This window comes from Chamaea fasciata, unplaced genomic scaffold (assembly GCF_029207755.1).
Source record: "Chamaea fasciata isolate MVZ Bird 193981 ecotype frontalis unplaced genomic scaffold, bChaFas1.0.hap1 SCAF_1, whole genome shotgun sequence".
Lineage (NCBI taxonomy): Eukaryota > Metazoa > Chordata > Aves > Passeriformes > Sylviidae > Chamaea > Chamaea fasciata.
Genome location: NW_027094086.1, coordinates 114,928,263 through 114,953,187, shown reverse-complemented (window position 1 = coordinate 114,953,187; position 24,925 = coordinate 114,928,263). Strand labels below are relative to the sequence as shown.

General features: G+C 44.9%; 1 protein-coding gene across 1 annotated transcript; it reads left to right on the top strand.

Annotated features, from left to right (window-relative positions):
* On the top strand, positions 1–24,040 carry NR1D2 (nuclear receptor subfamily 1 group D member 2). Its single transcript, XM_066194416.1, has 8 exons — positions 1–285; positions 3,653–3,913; positions 5,875–5,963; positions 6,913–7,057; positions 8,645–9,261; positions 12,448–12,633; positions 16,409–16,619; positions 20,991–24,040. The coding sequence occupies exons 1-8, from the start codon at positions 270–272 to the stop codon at positions 21,185–21,187; spliced, it is 1,722 nt and encodes a 573-aa protein (XP_066050513.1). The 5' UTR covers positions 1–269; the 3' UTR covers positions 21,188–24,040.
* Positions 24,041–24,925: the final 885 nt, after the last annotated feature.

Sequence of the window (24,925 nt, the reverse complement as noted above, 5' to 3'; positions counted from 1 at the left end):
AGCGCTTTTGTTGTAAAGGGGAGGGCGCCGCGGCGGGGACGCGCACCCGCTGCTCTGACAGGAGACAGCGCGGCCGCCTTCCTCTCTTCCTCCCTCCCTCCCTCCCTCTCTGCCTGCCTGCCTCCCGCCGGCTGCATGTAGGGCTGCGGCGGGAACACGGAGCTGGGAAGACAACAACCGAGTGGAGCCGCGCCGCGCCGACCGGAGCCGAGCCGGGCCCGGCGGAACCCAGCGCGGCGCCGCCCGTGCCCCTGCGGGAGGAGGCCGCCATGGAAGTCAGCGCGGGTAAGCGGGGTCGGTCGCTGCGGGAGGCGGGGGGCAGCCGTGCGGGATAGTCCCGCGGGGCCGGGCGGGCGCGGGGGTGCCGGCGGAGGTCGGCCGGGGCGCGGCGGGGCGGGGGGAGAGCGGCGGGCGGCGGCGCTGCCCGGCCCCGGCCCCGCTGGTGGCCGGGACGGCCCCGCGCCGCCTCACATGGACCCGCCGGGCGAGCCATGTGCGCGCTGTGTTTACGTTCCGCGCGGCGCGCCCGCTCATTGGCCGCGCGGGGCGGTGACGCGCGCATTGCATAATAGCGGCGGGGCGGCGGCGCGGGGCGGCGGGCGGCGCGGACACGTGAGGCGCGCGGGCGGGCGGGCGGCCGCTGTTTTGGTGACCTACATTCGGGGCGGCGGCGGCGGCGGGGGCGCGCCGGGGACACGTGGGGCCGCGCCGCAGCTGCGGCGCCGGGCGGCCCCGCCCCCGCGGCTCCGCCCCCGCCGCGGTGGAGCGCCGGTGGGGGGGGGGGACGGCCGGCGGCGCGGTGCGGGGGAGTGCGCGGGGTCGCGGGGGGACACGCGGTGCGGCCGTGTGCGGTGGCGGCGGCACGCGGCCCGTCCGATGCGCGGGGGCGGTGTTGTGTAACGGGGAGGGGGCGGCCCGGGGGCAGCGCAGGGCGGGCCCGGCTCTTCCAGCCCCGGCGCCGCGTGACCGCGGCAGGGAAAAGCCGCAGCCCCGGTGCGGTGGAATGGGGTGAGGCGGGAGGGCGGCTGCGGGCACGGCGACCGCGCTCCCCGCTCCCTTCCCGCTTTGTTAGCGAGGGAGATCGGCGGTGTCGGGGGTGCCGGCCGGGGAGCCCCTGCTGCCGCAGCGTCCCGGGGGCCGGTTTGATCGCCCGGTCAGTTCGCCGCCGGCTTCGCGCCCCCGCGGCATTATCGCTTCCCAGATATCTGTGTTAATGAAATACCAGCACGTTGCGGTGCCCCCGCCCCATCCCTAAAGTGAATCCCGCCAGGTAGAGCCCAGAGGGTCCTGCTCACTCAGCCGGCGCTGCCGCCGCCGCAGTAACGCGGCTCCGCGTAGCCCAAAGGACTCATTTCACCGCCCTCCGGCAGGTGGGTTCCCTGAGAAGATCCCCGGCAGTTGACACAACTGGGGCTGCCTTCTCCACCGAGCACCCCGGTACCCCCTTTCTGCAGAGTGCCAGCATCCGTGTGCACGTGTACGTGCTCCTTGTCTATGCTCTTTGTTCTCAGATGTCACCCTGTGCTCTATGTGAGAGTCAACTTTTGACTGCTGACCAAACAAAAACAGGCTTCATGGGGAAGTGTTAACTTCTAAAATAACAAAAAATACGAGGAATCGGGACCGTGATGCTGGCAAGACTGCCAAGCAGGCTAGGGTGCCAGAGCAGCCCTGCTGTCTGGGACTCCTCCAGCTCTCAGGGGAAGAGGGGTGAAGCTCCCCCGCAGGCACACACTTCCTGTGCTCCTCTGTGACATTGGCCTTACCCTTGAGGGAAAAGAGCATCTCTTTTATGAGCAGGGTTTAAAGATAATGGTGTGCGGTGGCAGCGTGGAGAAACATGGAGTTCCCTGCAGGGGCTGTGCTTGCGTGTCCCGGTCTGCCCCTTGCCGATAAGGATGGCGCCTGCTGAGAAGCCTGGTGCCTCCCTCGGACCAGGTGAACTGTGAGCTTTGACCGGCACCTGGCAGAGACGCGTGCGGCACTGGGGGATGGCACGGAGCTTTGTCAAACAGGTGGTGTCTTAGCCCAGCGCGAGTGGCTGGTGATGCCTTGTTTCTCAGGCCGTGTCTAAAGCCATGACCCCTTTGCCAATCCTTCTTTCTCCGAAAACCTGATCCGGAATGCGTGCTATGCTGTTTGGAGGATTTCTTAGAAAATAAGTCTCTGCGGGAGCAACCCCTGTGGGCAGGGTGCAAGGGACACTGGTGTCTGGGAACGTGAGCAGCAGTCTGTGTGTCCTGCACGTGTCACACGGCCCCTTAGTCTGACTTCTGCTCCCAGGCAGCTCTGCCAGAAGCTCCTGGGCTGCGTGCTCTTTAGGGAACCCTCCTGCCAAGGGTTTCCTCGGTAGAAAAAAAATGAAATGTTGAAGAGGAAGTGGGCCGGTTTTGTTGCCACGGAGGTTCTGAGAGGACAGTTATGTCTAATAAAAGTATTGAAATTTTTTAAGTCAGAATCGTTCTCTGCAAGCAGCGGTGTTTCTAGGCTTGTATAATACCAGTGCTTTTATCTGTGAGGAGGTGATAGCTGATGTAAGATGCTACAGCCTCTGCTTGCTGTGCCCATTCAGTTGATCAAGGACTCTACAGACATCAGTGCTTTTTTCCTCTGAAGGAAGGCAGTGCATGGCCCTTTTAAAGTTTTGAATTCTTATTGGTGTGTGGAGTTCCTTGCTGCAATGTCCTGAGTCATCAGTGAAGAGAGTCTACTGAGCAATCGAGGCATAAAATGTAGAACATACTGATTATAATTTATTTAAACAGTTTCATGGGTATGGCTTTTGAAATTCTTGTGTGAAATATCAAATGTTTTTATATTGACTTTTGAAATTCTGAGTCTTGGAGACAAACTCCTATGAAGTGCAAACAATTTCTCTTGCTTATGAGCAAGAAGGAGCCTGTGAAAAGCCAGAACTGCTCCCAGGTCTGCCTAAGGACAAAAAGCTGTTTCATCTGAGGGATTCTCCAGTGTGTCAGATTGCAGGAGGCGGCAGGACAGAGGCTGTTTGCAAATAGAAGCCTGGCAGTTGGAGTTTAGCTGCTGCTAGAAACGCTACAAAGGCTTGCAGTCGGACAAATGGCGTTCAGTAGGCTAGCCAGACTGCAGTGCTGTTTCCTTCCCTTGCCCCTTTCCCTTCTGCATCGTGAGCACCTCCCAGCCCTTCCTTTCTGTGCCTTTGGCGCGTAGCCTGCATGAAGTCTTTCTCTCTGCCCTATTTCTGTCCCTAACCTAGCTTGTTTGCATTCTGGCTCCACAGCACTGTAAGATCCTGTCTTTGCTCTGGCTCCAGATGAGCTTTGCTCAGAGGGTGGCCAGGGAAACCCTCTCTGGGTCACTTCTTGCCCTGTCTCTGCTGCCCCATCCTTCCAGCACCATGGCTTGTTGCTCCGTCTTTTGGTTATGCCATTTCATCTCGGCCTGGACCAGAGGGGGCTGATAAGATGGGAGAAGGAGATGGGGCAGACTGGGAGGTCAGCCGTAGACAACAAATGGAGACAAACCAACTTGAGGGAGAGAGGGAGGGAAAGGAGAGCTCCCAGGAGCACATAATGGCTGATCTGGTGGTGCTGGGTCACGGCGTGGCTCACATGGCAGCGGTGCATGTCTGCTGGTTATGTCACTACGTGCTGCCTTTTTTTTCTTGCCTTAGGGGGTGTGATAGCTTACATCAGCTCTTCGAGCTCGGCATCTAGCCCAGCCTCATGTCACAGCGAGAGCTCAGACAGCGGTTTCCAGTCGTCCTCTTCGCCTGTACCATCTCCTCCAAACAGCTCCTCCTCGGAGAGCGGATGCAATGGCCGGAGCAGTGAAGGCTCTGACGGGGCACCGAAGAGCGATCGGCTGGAGGAGACTATTAAACCAAACCAGTCCAGTGTTGCTGGTTTGACAAAAGGCCATAATGGAGTCACAAGTATGTTTGGTGCCAGTTCCTGAAAAAACCATTTCCCCCTTGTGTATAACAGCCCCGTGTGTTACAACCAGGTCTCCCTTTGGCTTGTGGTGCAGGTGCATAGCAAAGCCTCCATTTTTATCTTTTGGCGTAATATGTGTGGTAATGCATATGGTATTGCCATGCAAATGCTAATACAGTGGAGGTCCCATTGCTGCCAACTTCAAACAGTCCATAAATACAGTTCCAGCTTTATTTCAAACTTTCATTAGTGAAAACTGATCAAAGTAAAATCAAACACTTGGTTAAAAAGAAGTGATGAAGTAAAGGTAGTATAATCAGAAATTGCCTCAAGAGTATTTATGGAGCTGTCTTGGAAATCTAGTTTCTCTGTTCTTTCATACTCTGTCCCCTGCCCCTTCACCTTCCCTCCCCTGCAGTTGTGAGGAGCAAAAGAAATAAATTACTCAAGCGTAATACTTTTATAGCTGTGGGTGGGACAGTTATCTTTTTGATTCCAAGTCATAATTCTGTGGATGTGGAAAATAAAATACTTGTAAAGCTGAACTAAAGGATGGCCTTTTAAGATACGTATAACAATCTGTCTCCACCTATTTACTTCGCACTTCTTTTGGTAATCAGAAAAGATCAGTGGTAGAGAAGTAGATTTGAACAGTTTTGGAAGTGCAGGATTCAAAACAAGTACTGGAATGAGTGATTCAGCAAACAGCTGGAATGTAGTTTTTTGGAGGCTGAATTCTTTTATTGGCAGAATTGTTCTGTCATTTTTGGATTGTTATGAAGCTAGAATATGTGTCTAGTAATTCTACCTCAAATAGGGTTGTGAGTTTGTTTTGTTCTTTGTTTGTTTGTTGTTTTGGGGTTTTTTTTAAGTGTTCCTACCTGAAGTTCTTAGTAAGAACCTTTACTTAAAGATTCTCTAGTAACCAGAATTTTGGTATCAGGGCAGAGGTTCCTGAAATGAAACCTGTTGTAAACTGTTCAGATAAATAACTTTTTTTAGCTCAGTACTAACTGTGTTTAAAAAAAAAATAAAAAGTTGTGGTTTGCTTCTTTCTCTTTTTGAAAACCTTAAGAGATGTTTTAGTTCCTCTTTACAAATGAAACCCAAATGTCAAATAAGTTACTTTTCTGGTAGAATATGTTTTTGTGGGAGTATTTCCAGCTGTCTCTGTTGGATTAAGGTAATTTTGTGGTTATTGAACTCACTGGTAAAATTCCCACTGGCTTCAGTGAAACCAATGTTAGACCAGCACTTAGGAGTTGCAAAAAATTTTATTGACAAGCTGAAATAAAATAGGTGGGGGAGAAATTCAAAAAACCCAAACCATGAACATTTTTACGGGCTTGAGAAGGTATTTTCAAGTTGAAATGTGCAAGCCATTCTAGATATGCACTCAAATAGTGGTCTCTACATATGTAGATATGGCTGTGCTACTAGTCCTAAATTGTTATCAGATAGGTACAGTGTATGGTTGGTGTTGAATATACTATTAAGTGTCCTTTAGTATTTCTGGTTTTTAGGGAAAAGTGTTTGTTCTCTGTTGGGGAAACTGTAGCCTTTCATAGGCTTTCTTGTTCTGATGGAAAAAACAGATTGAGCCTGAGCTTTGGTGGCCTAGTTAACTGAATGGTCCTTTTAAAAGTGCTTAAATGTAAGCAGACTTTCTTTTTCTGCTGCTGAGTGCAGTGCTACTCTGTTTGAAAGCCCAGTGAATATGTGCTTTCTCCCTATTTGTTTGAGTGCTTCGTGTTTGTCCTTTTTTTCCCCCACCCTTGCACTGGTACCTTCTGAACTGTTCAGGGAGTTTGTACATTCATGTTTGTTCTTCTGCTGTATTTTTTTCATGTGTTGAACTGATGTTGCATATTTCAATTTAAGTCCAGGTTTTAAAAGCTGGAAACATGTTCCTGCAGTTGTCATTGGTTTCTATATCCTTGACTTTTTTGTTTGATTCTAGAATTTAATGGCATGGTTCTTCTTTGCAAAGTCTGTGGAGATGTCGCTTCAGGATTTCATTATGGTGTTCATGCCTGTGAGGGCTGCAAGGTGAGCTATATTTCTGCTCACCTTTCTGCTGGTGAAATGCTCAAGTTCTCCCCATAGGGGAAAAGGGGTGATACTGCCAAAAAAACCAACCAAACAAACAAAAAAACCAGAAAACATTCGGTGTAGTTCTCTATTAAATATGAGAAATTTCAGAAGCTGTAGGGAACAGGCAAACCACTTAGGAATATACAGCATTTTCCAAACTCTGCAGTACTTTCTTTTCCCACCCCTTTTCCAATCCTGCCTGACTTGGAGCACACAGCAGAGAACAAGAACTGGAAGCAGAGGTGGTAAGGATCATGTCACGCAAGACATGTGCATGTTAATTGCATTAAGAGATAGTGGGTGTGAGTTGTCACCTGGGCTGGGACACAGAACAAAACAGCTTTGGAAAAGCAGTTCTTTACCACAGGGAAAGCCAGAACTAAATACTCGTTTTCTTAATCTGTAACATTGCAAATGTTATGTTCTGCGAAGGAGCTTATCAGCATAAAGGATTGTGTGAAAAAAAACACGTTTGATGGTCATGTGGTGCAGCAGGATGGTTTTGTTGCCAAACTGCAGAGATGGAAGTCAAAATACATTATTTTGACTCCCATCTTTGCACTTGACGTCATAGGTGTTTGAGAGCATATCTTAGGAACCCTTACTACCGTGATAGGGGCAATATTGGAGATACTTTGCTCTTAAGTGCTGACTATGCAGGGAACAACTTAGCATCTTCTGTGATTAGAAATCACAACTATTTCGCATTACATACAGATCACACACAAAGGGGAAGTAAGTCATGAGGAGTACCAAGTTCTTTAAAATCTTTTGGGGCTGATGGCTCTGAAGCAGGTGATGTGATGCAGTGAGGTTTACCGTGCTTGCAGAGAGATGAATCTTAGTGGAAGGATTTGACATGTGCTGTAATGATAGTTGTGGGGGTTTTTTTTCTTGTTTACAGGGTTTTTTCAGAAGAAGCATTCAGCAAAACATCCAGTATAAGAAGTGCTTGAAGAATAACAACTGCTCTATAATGAGAATGAATAGGAACAGATGCCAGCAGTGTCGTTTCAAAAAATGCCTGTCTGTTGGGATGTCAAGAGATGGTATGTTCCTGTACTGAGCAGGGATCCTCTGAGTGGGAATCTCCTGCCCGCCTCAAAACCAGTTGCTGAGGGTGTTAGTGGCAGATAATGCAGCTATTGTCAAGGACAGGTTCCCTGTCTGAGAGCATTTAGTTCAGCTTGCCTTCTTGCTCCATGAGTATTGTGGGCTGGTCAGGTGATACCGTGGGCAGCCACAGAGCTGTCCTCCCACCTGTGGAGCTGATGCAGTGGGCTGCTAGGGGGATGGTTGTAACAAGTGTCTCAATTTTGGTTTGATGTTAAGACTTACAGCAGTATCCTGCCTGAATCTGAACAAGACTCATGTCTGTCTTTTTTTTTTTTTTTTCCCTTTTGTTTTTTCTGTTTTCTTTTTTTACTGTTCCTTTTTCAATGAAAGGGAATTCTGTCCAACCTGATAGCTTTAGAGTAGTCAACATAGAGCTTAAAGAGTTACCTTTGGGTGCATAGGATGAGCATGTATCTGCTCCTTTTTTTTCTTTCTTTATTTTCTTAGAGGGTGAGGAAAGGCAAGGAGGAAATGGTGATGTTGGTTTCTGTCTCTGACCACCTTGCTGACTGTCTACTCCTTGTGACATTTTAATAAATAATGCTGAAGGTGTAGTTCATATGTCTACTACAGCTTACTGCACAACCAGAACTCTTCCTTCTGTTTCACTTTTTAATTTTCTCTGGGTGTTTATTTCACAAGAACTGGGAATCTCAGGCTGTTAATAATTTAGTGGGTGGAGTGTTGGAACTTACTTTAAATAATTGTTCCGAGTTCTTGTCGTGCATAGGAGTTATTTCATCCCCTAGGCGCTTGTTTGCGCACAAGGTTGCACCTGCTCTAATGAAAGAGGCTTAGTTACATTAATGATGGACTACTGCATGAGCATAATTACATCAGTCGAAACTGGTTATGAGCCCTTTTACGGCTGCAGTTGGACAGGGTGGCAGAGGCAGTCGTAGATTCCCTAGGACAGGGTCAAAAGTGCTGCAGCCACAATGATGCCCATCCCCTTGCCAGCAGAAAATGTCCTTGTCAAGGCAAAGTGTATCACGAAAATTTGCCAAGGTAAGCTTCGTTCAGCATTGATTCTTTTGTTTTGGTAAGTTGCGTAATTGGTCCATGAGGACCTGTCTTGTAGGACTTTTATGCAAAGATGATATGAACTGTGTTTACATTCAGCTAATTGTCAGCTCATGAAGTTGTGCTGAGTTAATAGATCTGATCTTAAAGCCTGACACTTCTTCAGTTAACACAACTGTGTGTATACTGCATAGCCAGGTTTGAGGCAAAAGGGGAAAAGGCATTACAGACTGTGCCTTAGAGCTGCCTTCTCCCTGTGTGCAAACAACAGCATACATTTGTATTCATGCCAGTCCTATGCCCCAGAAGCTCTTTGACTTCATTGATAATATCCCTGCTGTAGTATTGGTGAGAGCGGTTAAAATCTTGCCTTAAAAGGCAGGGTTTTTGATTAGGGTGTGTATTTTGTGTGTGCATGCTAACACTTTCAGGACTAACCTTCTTTTTATTTTTTTTTTCCTCCCTTTCCACCACTATCCGTTTCTCCACCGTGGTAGCTGTTCGATTTGGCCGTATTCCCAAACGTGAAAAACAGAGGATGTTGATTGAAATGCAGAGTGCCATGAAAACCATGATGAACAGTCAGTTCAATGGTCACTTGCCCAATGAAGCATTAACAGAACATCAGGACCAAGCACCTCAAGAAGATCTTTCCTCCAAGCCCAAACAAGAGCGAGAAACCATCAAAAGCCCTTCTCCCTCTCCTAGTGCTGACATGGCTAAGGAGGAAGTGATCGGTATGGTCACTAGGGCCCACAAAGACACTTTCATGTACAACCAGGAGCAGTCCCAAAACCCAGCAGAGATGATGCAGCCTCAGAGTGGGGAGAGAGTGTCAAAGAGCAGCGAGCAGTACATCCTGAGCAGTGAGCACTGTGTTGGTGGCCTCGGTGGCCCTCAGTACCCTGACAGGGAGCAGCACCTTGGTGGACAGTACAACGGGAGAAGCACGATGCATTATCCAAGTGGGCATGCCGTGTGCTTCACAAACAGCCACGGCATGAACTTCACCGGTGGGTACACTCAGAGAATGTGTGAGAGGATCCCAGAAGATGGCTTTTCTCCAAACAAGAACACCACTTACTCTTGCAGCACTGGAGGAAGAATGCATCTGGTATATTGATATCAATTGTTTGATTTGACTTAGTTGTTGGGGGGTGCAATCCAGCTGTGTCTCAGTAGTCAATGAAGCTGCCCGCAGTTGGCACAACTGCTGAAACTTTAAAGGGTGACACAAGTTTGTGCAAATTGTGATGAAGGACAAAAATGGCTCAAGGTGTGAAGGATTTGAAATCATACAAGGTGGGGTTTCTTGGCTTGGTTTTAGCTAACATAGCATCAAAGAGTATTGGTTGAAAAAAAGTAATGGTTCTTTTGTGTTACTTTACTTTAAAATGAAAATAGGTGTTTAAAAATTCCCCTTTTCACTCAGTCCTTTTGAAGACTTTACTTTCAAATAATCTACACAGTCAGATGTACTGTATTTTCTTTAAGGGTGTTCAGAGCAAATTTTTGGGATCAAACCCCAGGGCTAGGATTTTAAGCCAGTCTACAGGCCTTACTGTGGGTTCTAAAATCTGTTGCAGGTTAGGCTGCTTTTTTGGTGATGGGGATTTTTTGATTTGTCTTGTTTTAATGAGGCCCACAGGCTACACACCCTTTTCAGTGTAGAACATCTTCAGGAGGAAGATGCACAGCAAAACCATTGGAGAGAAGTTTAGGGTCTTCTCTGTAGTACTTGGGCAAGTGAGGCTCTGGACACACTTTTGGGTACCTCAGATGACTTTGCTAGAGCATTTTTGCACTGAATTCCTAACAAGGATGCTTCCTGGTTTTTTTTCCATATGGTTGTTGGTTTGGTTTGGTTGGGGTTTTTTTGTCTTTGCTTAACAGGTCCCTCTCATTTGCCTTGCACCTGCTGTTTCTCTGCCATTCAGGCAACCAGTTCTGTAAGCCCCTTAAAATAGATTGTCCTTCTCTTTTATCACTGGAGCCGCCTGGGATGAGAGAACATAACATCCTCGTTCTCATCCTGCGCTCCTGGTGTGAAGCGTGAGCCTCTGACCTTTCTGATGTACTTGAGCTGCCGGTGTTTTTCTTCCTCCTACTTCGTGAAGATCCTTCACAGGTTCTTGAAGACCCCCAAAGGTGTCCACAGTGAAGGTGTTTATTTTGGTGCTGCATTTCCATGGGGGCTTTTTTGTTGTTGGTAGGGGTTTTTTTTAACCCTTCTTTGTCTACTGCATATGTAGACCATGCCATCCCTAGCAGGGTCTGACCTTAATTGCTGACTCCAGGCACTACAACATGGCAAATAATAATTCCCAGCCTTTCTTCCTTGCAGGGAAAGTATGTGGTGTCACTACAATGGCATTCCTTGCACTCCTGAGAAGCAGAGGTTAAACCTGTCAGTATGGGCGGGCAGGGAGTGGTGCTGCTTTGCAGAGGCCCAACCAGACAGTTTGACCTGTGCATGGCAGCTGCAGGCAACAGCTAGTCAGTGAGTAGGAGACAAAACCAAATCCAACAGAGCATTGCAGCTTCCCCTCCCCGCCCCAAATCCCTGATATGGATGAGGGTTTTGCCCAAGAACTCAGTGAGTTCAGGATCTGACCAGAATGAGTCAGCAGCAATAAGGGCAAGTAATTAGGCTCTGAACCAGTATGGAGACAGATGTTCAGGGGTTTGGTCATTTTTACTCAATGCCCCTGTAACCAGAAAAGCAGAACAGGTCATTCCTGAAGAGGTTCCTCTGAAGAGAACTGGTGATTGTGCAAGCTGACAACTGCTTCCATAGGAAGCCTGTCAGAGTTCAGGGAGTGCCTGAACTCTTAGGCATATGGTTTAGTTTTAGGTGGTTCTGCAACGAGCACGGAGTTGGACTCAATCCTTATGGGTCTCTTCTAATTTGAGGTGCTCTGATTCCTGGGCAGTGGTCTATGAAGAGACCACAGACAGAATGCACTGGCTGTGGAAGTGGTAGTTTTCCCTTGGGACTGAGTGCCTGTGGGTAAGGGTGTATTGCCGTAGAATGAGAAGTTAAGGTGACTTTTATGTCCATTGCAGAGCAGGGTACTGAACCAGAGATTCCTTATTTTCAGAGAGTGCTGTATTTGTAACAGTCCCTACATGAACCATTGAAGTATCACAGGCAGAGTAGTGGTTGGCATCTGCTGTCCTTCTGGTGGTGTGCCTAGACCTTTCCTTTTGCCAAAATATTATAGTCTTGTAATCTTAGGACCTCCCACGCAAAGAATTCCTAGGCAGTTACCATATTCAAGATGCCCTGCAAAAACAGCACATCTCTGAGGAATTGCTAATCTATTTCACTGTTTTTTCTTTGTTTTGCTGACTTTATGTAGGATTACATACACCATTTAGTATACTTGTGAGGAATACTTAAAAGGAATTTTTGTTCTCGATGATGACAGGTTAAATGAATCTTAAAAGGTTTAAGCTTCATTAAAAGATGTAAATTTTAGAAGCTAGAACTGAAAATATCGCAGAGCTTCTGGTTGGCTCTTGCAGAGGGAATTTATTGGCAGTCAGCCCTGACTGATACGTCTGATCTCTATGTAATGGATTCAGACTTTCCTACAAAAAAAAATGCTGTCTATTTGTATAAAAGAAAGAACATTTTGTCATCTTGTGACCGAGAAATACTGGAATACAAGTTCCTTGGTGTTCCTCCTTCAGTGATACAAGTAAAAGCAAACCTGCAGAAGAGGGTTATCCTTGTAATGAAGGTGTAAACCTGTGACTCAGGAAACCAAGGCTTGCTTTCTTGCTCTGGTGTTGACATCTTTGTCGCCTTGATTGAAGCACTTCAGTTGCCTGCAAAACGAGAAAGGAGAATGAATGTCACAGTGACTGTGAGATTGCAACTGATTGATTGTGAAATCGCAATTTACTGTGAAATTACAGGGATAATACAATTAAAGAGAAGTTCTGATGTCAGACCAGATCAGTTGAGATCAGGGGAGAGTAGCATAACGTTGGTTCTGTCAGGTCTTTTGCAGTACACAGTGTTGTTCCGAACACTTGTTCCGAACTTGTACACTTGTTCCGAAGTTAACAAATTCATAAACAGATTGCTAACAAGCCCATGGATTTTTTTCTTGTTCATTTTAAAGCAAGGGCAAGAAATCCAGTTTCTTTGGGAATTGATTGAGGAATACTGATCTTTTCTTTGTGTCATTATTGCAAAGTTCTGTTGAATAGTAAACATGTTCAAGTACTTGTCAGTATTTGGAATGATACCTTTAAAAGTTGTTTCCTGTATGTGTTTTGCAAACATCAGGTCTGCCCAATGAGTAAGACTCCCCATGTGGACCCAAACAAGTCTGGCCATGAAATCTGGGAAGAGTTTTCCCTGAGTTTTACTCCTGCAGTGAAAGAAGTGGTGGAGTTCGCCAAGCGCATCCCAGGTTTCCGAGATCTCTCCCAGCATGACCAGGTCAATCTTCTGAAGGCTGGGACCTTTGAGGTGAGACCACTGTGTGTGTATTACAAACCTGACAGGCTGTGCATCAGTCTGACCCTGTAAGAACGGAATCAAATAGAACTGGGTTACATCAGGTGAAACCAGCTTGTTCATGGATGCTCTGAGCATTCTCTGAGGTGATGGTGTCCAAGGGATCTGTTTGGTCAGACCTTGGTGACCTGTCCCTCTTCCAGTGAGCTCAAAACTGCTCAGCCCTTCCATTCTTCCCTGGGCATTAACAAATGCATAACTAGGGGTTTCTGGCTACCTTTGCTTAGTCTGGGGAACTGTACTGCATCTGGAAGGTGGATAGATTAGAAAGCTGTCTACAGACTTACAAGTTTTGTCGAGGAATGTGTTCACCGCTCTGCATGTCCTTGTGCCACTCTGCTTCCTGCAAAAGCCAGAGTATCCAATCCTGATCAGTCACTGATGTGGTGGCAACTTGGGAGTGTCTGAAGTGCCCCTGTCCAGTGCAGTAACAACGGTAACTACCTGTACTGCTGCAGCTCTGTAGATACTGTGTGCCAACTGCAGCCTGACTTACTCTAGACTAATCCCACTAGGTCCTCGTGGTTAATTGCATCCACTTGTGGTCGTGACGTACATGTGAATTAGTGGTGTTAATTTGGAAATGATACCACAGAGCTTGGTGCTGTTTTATAATTAGTGACCTTCACTAGATGACCTTTACATCATGTTTGAGTTGCCCTTCCAGACCCTTGTGTCTATTGGAGACCATACACATTTCATAAATATTCAGATGTGAAATTTGAATAGAGAGGACACATTTCATAAATATTTAAATGTGAAAATTGAATAGAGAGGGTCAGAGAAGCTGAAGTCCCAAGTATTTGACAGTACTGTGCTTTTCTGGGGAGTGTAGCATTGGTGAGACCTTTGCTTTTGTTTATATGATTTGTTCTTTCAAAGAGAGACTGCTGGATTTTATATTTACCTGAAATGAAGACATTTTTCTTGTGATGTGTTGGGTCTTCTGCCTGCATTTATACAGCCCAGTTCTAAAATAGGTAATTGTTGGGTTGGAGGATACAAGTTACACAGGAAGACTTGTTGCCTGGAGTCTATTAATAGTTTTTTTGTTTCCTTCATTTTGCTGTCATGTACTTTTTTCTGTTGTACTTATTCTTGACTTTTTAATATTCATCTACAACTCCTGTAGTGAAGGGGCTGTATTTTTACTTTTTCATGACTTTCACCTTTCACAAAAATGTTGGTTCCTTTCACTGCAAAGGAGGAGGAGGGTGAAAAATTTGGCTTGAACTGTCCCTGTAATGTAAAGCCAAACCTTCGTGTTTTGCAAGTAAAGTGTTTTGTCTTGGCCTTGCTTCACCAGGAGCATTTCTCAGGCCTCAGTCACATGCCTTTTTGCCAGTTACAAGCACTGCTGATAAGCAGGTTTCTATATCCAGGAGAATTAATAATAATGTATGGCTGCATGCTTCTCACTATTCACTTATTTATAAGAAACATTAATGATTCCTGTTAGTGAGCTACAACTTCTAGTTAAAGGCCTATGTGGCATCTTAGCAACAGGGAAAAAAGAGATAGTAGGGCTGCAGAACAGTGGAAAAAAATCCACAACAGGATTAATGAAACCCTTGCGATAGAGGCAAAAGCATCTTGAAAGCCTGGTGCATCCAAGGTCATTTCTGTCTTCTGGGTAACTGAACCAGGATATTCCAATGCCTGCATGTTAATAGAAGAACCCGAGTGAAAGTGCTGCCTCCAAGTCTGGTGTGGCTGGCTTGGCACTGTGCTTGTTAGCAGTTTGTGTTCGAGGAGTGCCTGTTCCTTTCAGGATAAGAGCACACATGGAGACAATGTTGGTGCAGAAGCTGCACTGCTATATATATTCACACACACATAAGCTAAAAAGGTCTCCTCGAACTGGGAGTACTTGGGGGCTCAGTGTACCACGGTGGCATTTGCATGGCTTTTTATGAGAGCCAGCTCAGAAGCAGCAGTGAGCCTAAAATAAAGAATTTGGTTTTGAGTGGGCCCTCCTCCATCTCCCCTCCAAATGTAGTTGATGGTAGAGCTAACAAGGCCCCTGGATCCCTTTGAGTAGTGACTCAGATTTGACTACAGCTGGTAGGGAAGTGATCAAGTAACCTCCAAGAGTGGAGGTTTTTATGTGCCTGTGTTGCTGTGGTCAGGTGATAGGATTGATCAGGTGTATCCTCAGCATGCACAAGTATGAGCCTGGTTTGAAGTGAAATGGGATGAATCAATCCTGTGCTATGCCATAGTCCAAACTGCTCTTCCTTGTTCAGAATGGTAGCATTGAAATAGGTGAGGTCTTTGCCTTAGAATAAGTCAGTACAACTTCTTGGGCTTCAGTTTTGAATACCATAACTAATCCTGGTTGCTCGTTATTTAAAGATGTTTCTAAGCCCAATTCTATAGGGAGAATGCCGTTTTGAACTGAAAGGTTGCTGGATACCTGGTGGGTCTGTGCTAATGCACAAGTTCAGCTTTATCTACCTGCCCTTTGCCTGTTTTTGTTGTATTCTGATGGCTTCTGCATCTGGGTTTTTGCTCTCTGTAGTTAATGTCATCAAAGGACAGATAGCTTAGCTGACAAAAGTGAATAGTACATAGTGCTCTTGTGTCTGTCAACGTTGCTGCATGTTGTTTGGCTCATAAAATTTAGGAGCAGGTCATGTAATGTGCATGAACAGTGTTTGAATTCTCAAACATTTTCATTTGTTTTGAACACTCCTTTCTTTAAGCTTGTCAAAGGCACTAGTCTTTGAAAACCCAGTTCTCCTCTCACCTGTGGTAAACATTTGAATTAATGCAGTTAATAGGGTAAATGAGAAGAGCCAACTGTCACACCAAGAGATTACAGCGAGTCTGAAGTTTTAACCAATGCCAGTTAGTTCATTTTCTTCAAATCAGAAGGCTGTTCTGTGCAACTTAAACACTGAAAATGTAAATAAGGTTGTTGAACATGAGCAAATGAAACTTTACAAGCCATTCCAGAGGGAAACATTTCACAGTACAACTGAGAAACCACAAGAGAAATTTCAGCCCAAAGGGGTAAGTTTAGCACACCTCAGCTGCTCCAGCCCAGGTGCTTGTACCAAAGGGGTATTCCCAGCTGCTGCAGACCAGGTGCCATCTCAAGCTGTGCTTCCCCAGCCTTTTAAAAGCTCTACATGTGGCTCCTTTCTAGCAGGGCTCATTAACATTCTTGTGGGTACAGTGATGTGGCATGGTATTTTTCCAAAGAATGCCTAGGGGGCCGGATCATCAGGTGGTGTAAATCAGCATTGTTTCCATAGAGCTGCTCCACTTTACGCCAAGTGAGGATCTGGTTCAGTACCTTCGTTTTGCTCCTCATGAGTGTGGCCAAGAAAACATTTATTTTAATGCTCTGTATGCCTTTGGCTGTTGTGTGGCTTAAGCAAGTTGTCCTACTGGCATATTTATGAATGACATGGTCTGTGTGGCTCAGGCTGTCTGAGGCTTAAATTTTAATTTTCCTGCCTTTCATATGCTGTAGCCCCTCCCCTGCATCTGCTTCTTAATTTTGTCACTTGTTTATTTCTCTCAGATTATGGGGCCAGAGCTTACACTGTGTTTTGCAGCTCAATAGCATGCTGACAGTTTCTGTATAGAATGCTTCTAGAATGGTTAATTAGACACTTCGAATGATGTTAAAAAGTTTAATTTTTTTCTTTGGCTTTTCTAGAAATGCACCTACATTTATCTGGTTTTGTTGGTTTTTTTCTTCCTTTTCTTTCACCAGGTTTTAATGGTACGATTTGCATCTTTGTTTGATGCAAAGGAACGTACTGTCACCTTCCTGAGTGGCAAGAAGTACAGTGTGGATGACTTGCATTCAATGGGAGCCGGTGATCTGCTCAACTCAATGTTTGAATTTAGTGAGAAACTAAATGCCCTGCAACTTAGCGATGAGGAAATGAGTTTGTTTACAGCGGTTGTCCTGGTATCTGCTGGTAAGGAAACAAAGTTAACCTCAGCAGCTTTGCCAAAAATTGAATGTGACTCTACTGAAAGTTTTCTGTAAAATGTATACCCTGTTATTTCATGTCAAAGTGCAGCTGAGTAGGTTTTTAAGGCAGCCTGTAATGTGCTTTTTAACATAACTAGTCTTTCTAATACGGCCTTTTACAGAAAAGGTGACAATGGCCTTATGTTTTCCTACTGCTTTCTATGTGATGCAAAAGCAAATAGCTGCTCCATGGCCATTTAGATGCTATTTGTCTGACTCCTCTAAGTTTCACAGGACAGCATCACTGAAATTACTCCTGACTTGCACAGCATAAGTCTTTGGATAAGGTGGTATTTTTGCTTCCAAGTATTGTCATTTAAGTCTATTGCGTAGTTTACTTAAGTCTAAATCCAACAGTTTGATCTCTGCCTATGTCAGCAAGAAAGCCCTATCATCTGCATCGTGACTTCTTACCACCAAAGGCCTGCCAATCCACTGGCATCTTCACCAGCCTCCTATCTTGTTTCAGTCCCTGGATAGACAGAACACCCTGGCCCAGATTCAAAGAAGGATTAAGCACCTACTTCTGTAGTATTATCTCAAGCCTCAAATTAGGCACATTAGCTCTGCATATAATACCTGGAATGCAAGATGCAGAATCCCTGCTTGCTGGGTAAGAAGCTCTCTAGAGGTAGGTAGCGGGAATGCTCGCAGTGCCCACGTAGACAACGAGCCAGCAGCTGGGGAGCACTGAACTCCTTGAACAAGTGTCCCCCCTTTGACATGAGCAGGCCAGACCCATGTGTTGCCTAGGAGGGGCACCCAGGCTTGGTGCTGTAGGCACATGAGGCCTCTGTAACAAGGTAGGACAGTTCAGTCTAATAGTTTTGTGCGTGGCTGAACTGCAGTGTCACAGTACAGGATGGGGCAGCTGTTGCCTCTTCAGTTTATAAGCAGTGATAATGAGCAGAGGGAGGCACAGGGTTAGTTAGCAAGCTTCCAGAGCCAGAACAAATGGCACTGTGAAGGAAGCATGGCATTATAATCTGAAGGAAGTGTGGAATCTGTTAATGAAAATGTTCGGGTAGCAGAGAAACCTGAGGTCTTAGTTGGCTTTCCGGACTCTGGAAATTCTTGACAAGAGCTGGAGGCAGCCTTTAAAGTAAGGGACTGACAACTAGGTCTCTTGCCTTCTTTTGCACTCTAACTAGGCTTACAGCCATTCTTCTTGCTTGCTCAGCTCCTGGGTCCTAGAATATCTTCTCTGTGCCACCTGTTTTCAGTCTAAGTGGCTGTATCTGTTCTGTTAAACGTGCTTCTAGCACAGTGCCATCTCCCCAGCCTTTAAAGCACTGTGCTGATTGCCAGCTCCCAGCAGGGATTAGCTTAGGGATGGCATGTAACATGTACACCATGTAGTGTCAGCTGTGCAACAGGACAAAAAGAGAAGGTGTTTGGTACTCGGGCGTCTTGCAGTTGCTGAGGATTTTTCAGATCCTATTTTGGATATTATTGCTGCCTATTTTAGCTACCTCATAATCTGATCTGCAGTCTGATCACAGCCTTCCTGGACATCTTCACAAAATTTTATAGGATTTTATAAAGTACAGCTTTATTGGTCAATATTGGGGCTGTATTCCAGGCACAACACTAACCCTGATGATCACTGTGAGTTCAAAAATTTTCAGAGCGACTTGACTCTGTTATAGGAGACTGGATTAAAATGCTGCAGTTGTTATATTGCCCAAGTGAGTAAATGAGCATGGTTCATGTTCAGGCAGGTACTGAAGAACAGAAGTGGCCTCAGCAGAGTTCCTGGGGAAGGTGCTTACAGTGCAAGGGATTTCCAGGAGGAGAAGGTGCCCGTAGAGCTGAAGGATTGTGGGCATGTGTTGATTAAACAGATCTTACAGATCCCTGCATCCCACTCTTCGAGGAGTAGTGTAACTGAAAAAGTAGTTTCCTCTAAGGGGAGATGGCGCTTCGTTAGAGATAAAGAGTTGAAGAACAGGATCAGAGAGAATGACATGGAGATGCAGGCAAAGGAAAAAATGCCATAAATGTCTGAAGAACTGAAGGTGGAAGAAAAAAGCCATTATGACTTCATCTCAGAATGAAAGTTACTCAAGAGGAGACTGAAAGGAAGACAGTAGTCAAGACTTATATCAGTTGCAAAAGCAGAAAGGAGTGTGACTGTTGAATGCTGATTAAGTGATCCACAATATAAAGTACCATGCTGCATTAATTAAAGATATTTTTAAAGACTTTTAGTTGATTAAAATTAAGAAAAAGCCAAAACCCGCCAATGGAGAAAGAAAGAAATTAGGTCTCTAAATACTGCTATTTGGGAGAAAGCTTGTCAGAAACATCTCCACTTTAAACTGGATGAATAACCACCGTTAGGAGAAGTATTTAGAATGTGCCGAAGAAGCAGGGGTAGGTAGCAAGGACTGTGTGTAACTCTGTACATCCTCTCCTTCCCATTCATATGGCAAAGAAAGAAAAGACAGGATCACACTTGGCTGGTGGTGAGGAATTATCTTTGTACCGTTCCAGAATTAAAAGAATGCTTCACCTCTGGCTTCAGGTAGCTGGATGTGTTGAAGAGGGAGGAGAGGTAGCAAGGTGGATCACGGCCACTGAAGGAGGAAAAAGCGAGGCGGAAGCAAAGCTGAAAGAATGTGGTTTGTGCAGATCTAGAAACCAGATAATCCCTTAACTAAGGGTCTTGCTTTGTGGTAGAAGAATATAAAGTACACACCCTCTATTATTATCCCTTACTGGCATAATACTAACAAAATCTTCTGCTGGCCACTGGAAGTAGACTGAGAGGGAGAAGAAAGACTTGGACTAATTGAAGCGAGGAGGCTACAGTAACTCACCCAAGGCAGCTAGGAAAGGCTGGGCTGCATTCTTCCACTTCCAGAGGCAGGGCAGTACTATCCTCACTGTACAGAACTCTTGTGAAACTCTGTTGGGCATGTTGTGTGCAAATGTCATTGTACCTGCTCAGAACAGAGCAAAGCTTTTGCAGAGCAGGGGGCAAGCAGGAGAGATCATTTAATAAATAAAGGCAGAGAGATGTCTCCTCATTCACGTTCTCTTGGACAGCAGCTGTCAAACCTAATGGACAGTCTTCACAGAAAAGTGGAATGTGTACTAATAAAAATTGTTTAATAGTAATCAGAGCTCTTAATGGTAGAAGATTCTGGAACAATCTTCCTAAAGGAGCAAAACACATGTAACTGCTTCAAGATGCATCCTTAAGTGGATTATGTAATAATTTTTCCTGTAGCAGTCGGGAACTGCACTGAGTAGTCCAGGAGGACTTCCTAGACTGTTCACCTGAGCAATCTGATTGGATTGACAGTGACAGCATAAGGAAGGGATTCCCACTCTGACTGTACAATCTGACTCAGTGTTACTCCAGAAAGCTGTTGTCATTCCATGTCCCAGTTCTGCAAAGTGCTTGAGTGCATGTACACATCAAAGCACATTTCTGTTTGTGCCAGTCACTCGGCTGTGATATGTGCCCTGCTGAATTTACATAGTGTTTAAAAAAAGAAGCTACAGCTTGGAAAAAAACAGCTACTGTGCATGGTTATGAGGTTAGATGTTTTACTTAAAAATTCATCCTTTCAAGCTGCTTACTTAGGTTCCACCTAATGATGCCAGGTGTCTTCCTAAATGCAGCTCTCTTGAAAGAAATGCTCCAGGCATGGTGGGAGTGCAGTATGTGAGAACATAATACTTGTCTTGATGTTGACATTCTTCTTTTCCTCAGCTGGGAATTTTTGGGTGCATCATGTTTCATTTTGTAAGTGCTTCAGAACACGCTCAGAAATAGTGCCCAGTCATATGAATGCTTGTACTCCCTTTGCCCCTGAGAATCCCATTGTGCAGATAACAATTGTGGCTTGTCCTGAGTGGGATTTCCTGCTCAAACCTTCAGTTTAAGTTTAGGGTTCTATATCTAGCCTTAAGAAATGTTTGAAATTCTTACTTTCATGTGCCCTGTCTTTCTCCTTGAGTTGAAAGTTGTGATTCAGCAACATACTTAAACATTTGCTTCAATCTGTCCTTCTTTGGAAATATGGGTTAGGGATCACAGAAACAGTGATTGTATGCTGCCAGTTTGGCATGAGCTTAGTACTTTGAAAAGTTAGTGCTAAATAACCTTTGAAAGACTTTCGGTGTGTGATTTAAAACGTCTGGCATAAATATCTGATTTTTCTTGCTCTTGTTAATTTAGTAAAGGGATTCTTGCCCTGGTTTTATGTTGCAGGCTACATCTGTTCAGTCAATTTCCCCCCCCCCCCCCACCCTCCTGTTTTTTAATTTTTCTCTCTCCCTCTCACCCTGCCCTTTTGTTTAGATCGCTCTGGAATAGAAAATGTCAATTCTGTGGAGGCACTTCAGGAAACACTAATCCGTGCATTAAGGACCTTAATTATGAAAAATCACCCAAACGAAGCCTCTATTTTCACAAAACTTCTTTTGAAATTACCCGACTTGCGTTCCTTAAACAACATGCACTCTGAAGAACTGCTGGCCTTTAAAGTTCACCCATAGGCCTTTAGGTCTCGTTTGTACTTGGACTTGCCTCGTGTTAAACTGTTTTGTGCTAAAATATGTATTTATACAGTTGTACCACTTGTCGGAGAGAGAGTTCACAGACTGTGAACAGTTGATAGCTGTCCCATAACCATGCAATAAAGCTTTGGCAGGTGCTTTCAGCTGGCAGAGGCGCAGCCTTCGGGATCCTCCAAGGCATCCAGGCCCAGCTGTGCCGCACTCCTGCAGAAGAGGCTGCGATGAGCCCGAGTAAATATGGACTCTTCTTTCATTTAGTAAAAAGAACCATCACTGCCCTCTCACGTAAACTGAATGCAAAGTAGCTGTGTATGTGCTTATGGAGCATGGAATGGGGTGGGAACAACCCTGTGCTAATAGGAAAATGGAAGAGCTGATTTAATTGGTCTTTCACTTATCTAATAGATGTACGTCTGTGTCTCTTGATAACTCAATCATGGTTTCACTGTTGTTATTCCATTAAACCCAATGGAATGGTTTCAGCCTGCACCAACTCTTCACTGAGAGTGTGTCCATGCCATGTGTATATAATATAAATATTTAAGTAGTGAGTGTTTATGGCTATATAAAGTACAGAGTTGTGTGTATATATGTGTATGTATATAAATAGTTCTATACATAAAGTATACATATAATTTCTTCACAATATTTTAAACTGTGAAGGAATTTAAACTTAAAACAGAAGGTGATCTATGGAAAGAACCAAATAGATGCACTTTGCATATTGCTGAACTAATTATCTGAGCATTTTTTAGAAAACATCGAATTTGCATTAATATGCTGTGTTTGTTAATTTAAAAAAAACAAAAACAACCACCAAGAGTGGCACTAAAGAGGCAGAGTCAGATTCAGCTTCCAGTAGGGTTTTGTAGAGAATCTCAAGCGGAGATGGTTGGTTGTGGCTCTAATGAGATGGATTGTCCATTGCCACTGAGGTTCTTGTGTTCTGATAAAGGTTAAATAAGCACCAGATGCTCTTCAAAAACTTCAGCACAGCCAGAAAGAAACTATCAGATGAATAGCAACGTCTGTCAGAAAAAATGGGAAAAATGTATCCATGGTTGCATTTGGGTGTATGTGTGTTCTGTGACTGTTTATTTCTTGCAATACATCATTTCGCTGCTTCATTGCTAAATGAGAATTGAAAACAAATGTGAGATTCCCCACGTCTTTTCACCATTTGGGCTTTGTGGTTCCCATGCCTGTTCTTCTGGAGCTCTCCATTGGTGCGTGTGCATGTGAGCGTGTGTGATGTGCAGAGAAGGTGCATTAGATGACCTGTTTTTTTGGGTTTTTTTCTTAAAAAAACACCACAAAAACCAACCAAACAAATGGGACTTTTTTTTTGTTATTTATGCCAGTAGCAAATTGCAAAGCAGATCCACAAGGCTTAAGATTCTGCTGCTTTTCCATCTAGGAAAGCAGCTCTCTATGGGTTTTTTTTTTTTTTAGCAGGACCTGGCGCCAGACAAGAGAGGTGAAAAGAAGTCAAAGCAGTTGTGTTAATTAGTTACATTTATGTTTTGTTAATGTGGGAAGAAGATGCTCTATCACCCTTGTTCAGTTAACTTGCCTTAGAGGTAGCCCTCTGGGTCTCTAGTGTTTGGTAAAGCTACTCTTTGGAAGGAGTCTGTTCCTGGTAGTCAGGGCCAGGACCCAGGAAGGCTCCAGCCTGCAGAGCTTCTTCCTGCACCATGGGTTGAGAGAGTCCTGCCTGTGGTGAAGCTGCAGCAGAATCAGACCTGTCCCTGCTGCTCAGCATCAGGATCTGGAATGGGAAGCGGGAGGGCTTGCACTCTGCCAGGCTCCCCTTTCCTTTGGGCTGGAGATTCCGCCTCAGACAGGAGGAAGGGGCTGAGAGCAAGTGGGGCAAGTGCTTGATGAAAGGTGGAAATTCAGCTGTAGCCTTGGCTAAGGAGCAGAGGAGCCCACCCTTTCCCCTCCTCTGCAGCTGCTGCAGGCAGGGCTGTCCTGCTTCAAGCTGCTTTAGCCACTGGGTAATGGCCCCTTCGTACATGCAGATACCCAAATGTGCTATCAGGGCATATTGTCCTAATTTCTGTTAACAGTCTGCATCCTACCAGTATTATTTATTTGAGAGCCTCACTGAATTTCGCATTGAACCATTCAGATATTAGAGAGGACACAGTCACATGGTTTTGATTACTTAGTTGCTGAAATGACTTCTTTTTGTAGACCCCATTTCAAACGTGGAAAGTACAGTTAACCCTTGGTTGTTTTGGGAGGGAAGAAGGCTTCCTACAGATTGCCACCCTACAGCTGTGTCTTGTTGTGTTTTATTTTTTTTTTTTCTTCTTAAAACTGTATTATTAAGCCTTTAGGAATGTATAACCAGGACTGAGTAATTACTGCTTACTAATTTTTTTTTTTAGTTAGATTGACCATGTATGCCTATAGATAGATATTCTAACTTGTGCAATTTCATCTGAAATAATCTTCCTGTACATAATGGAAAAACTCACATAACAGAAAAAAAAAGCCCCAAACAGATTGACTGAACAAAAAGCTGATTAAAAGTTGGTTCAAAAGTGACCTATGTATTACAAACCCTAGCTGGACTCTTAAATGAAAATCTAAACTCATTGTGTTAGCTGTGTGTTGTGAGCTCTTCTTTTACTGTGTCACTGGTTATACACTTGTTAAATGCTGAGATAATAGACTTCATGCCAGGCATTTGAGTACTGTAGATTGGGTCATTGCTGAAAGATTAATGTACTGTATGACTTAAATGAAATTTTTATTCTTGATTTTATTCTTGATTTTGTTCTTGTTTTAAAAGATTAAATATGGGCATTATGTCAGCAAGCTAAACATGTGTGTCTGTGTTCTTTGTATTTCTCTGAACGAAATCTGACGGGGAGGACAGCATGCTGGGATGAACAAAGCCAGAAGAGATTCTCTTCTGGATGAGAACATCAGCTGCTGTAAGGTCACGGGACTGTGCTGGGGCACAGCGGCAGGGAGAGCCAGCATCTCCCTCTGTGCTACTGCTCTGTCTTCCCAGGTGTTTAGATGGGATTTTCTGGTGCACTTCATTTGCTACAGTTACAGGGCTTTTTTTGGGTACGTCATTAAAATAGTTATTTTAAACACTGCTTTAATGTGGAGAATATAACTTTGTAACTGAGTAAAGGATAAAACACTAAAGAATAAAACTGAAAAAAAATACTGTTTGGTTAAGACAAGTCTTTGGGTTATAAGCGAGGTAGAGAAAAAACAGAATAGGAGGGGCAGAGATCTGTTATTTTTCCAGCTTCATTTCCTGCTTAAAAGTGTGCACTGTTTTAGGAGATAAGGGAATCTTCTCCAGGAAATGTTGTATCTACTGGTATTTTTTAAAAAAGAAACAGACCAAAAAAAGTTGAACAAAATTATGACTGCCAGCATTGGAAAAAATAACAGCACAAAAATGCTTCTCTCTCTCTCTCTCTTTTTAAAATTTTTTTGTTTTCTCTGGTGCCATGTTTGCACATGGCTTTCCTTGTTGCCACAAAGTCTGAGCCCCTGTGAAGAGTGCCACGAGGCACAGAGGTTCCAGGGCCTGGGAGGTCCTTGGGAAGAGCTCTTTTCAACTCTTGCTGAATTGCTCTGGATGGGCCACAAGTAATTCTTCCCTGTTTGGCTGCAAGAGCCTTACCACAGCAAACGGCAGGGGCAGGAAAGACATTTCCCAGCAAAAAGATGATTCTGTTCCCC

What these genes read in the sequence shown, in the direction of transcription:
- NR1D2 (XM_066194416.1), top strand. An exon ending in AGGCCATAATGGAGTCACAA is followed by an intron (nt 3,914 to 5,874) that starts GTATGTTTGGTG and finishes GTTTGATTCTAG; the next exon opens with AATTTAATGGCATGGTTCTT. An exon ending in TGAAGGCTGGGACCTTTGAG is followed by an intron (nt 12,634 to 16,408) that starts GTGAGACCACTG and finishes TTCTTTCACCAG; the next exon opens with GTTTTAATGGTACGATTTGC.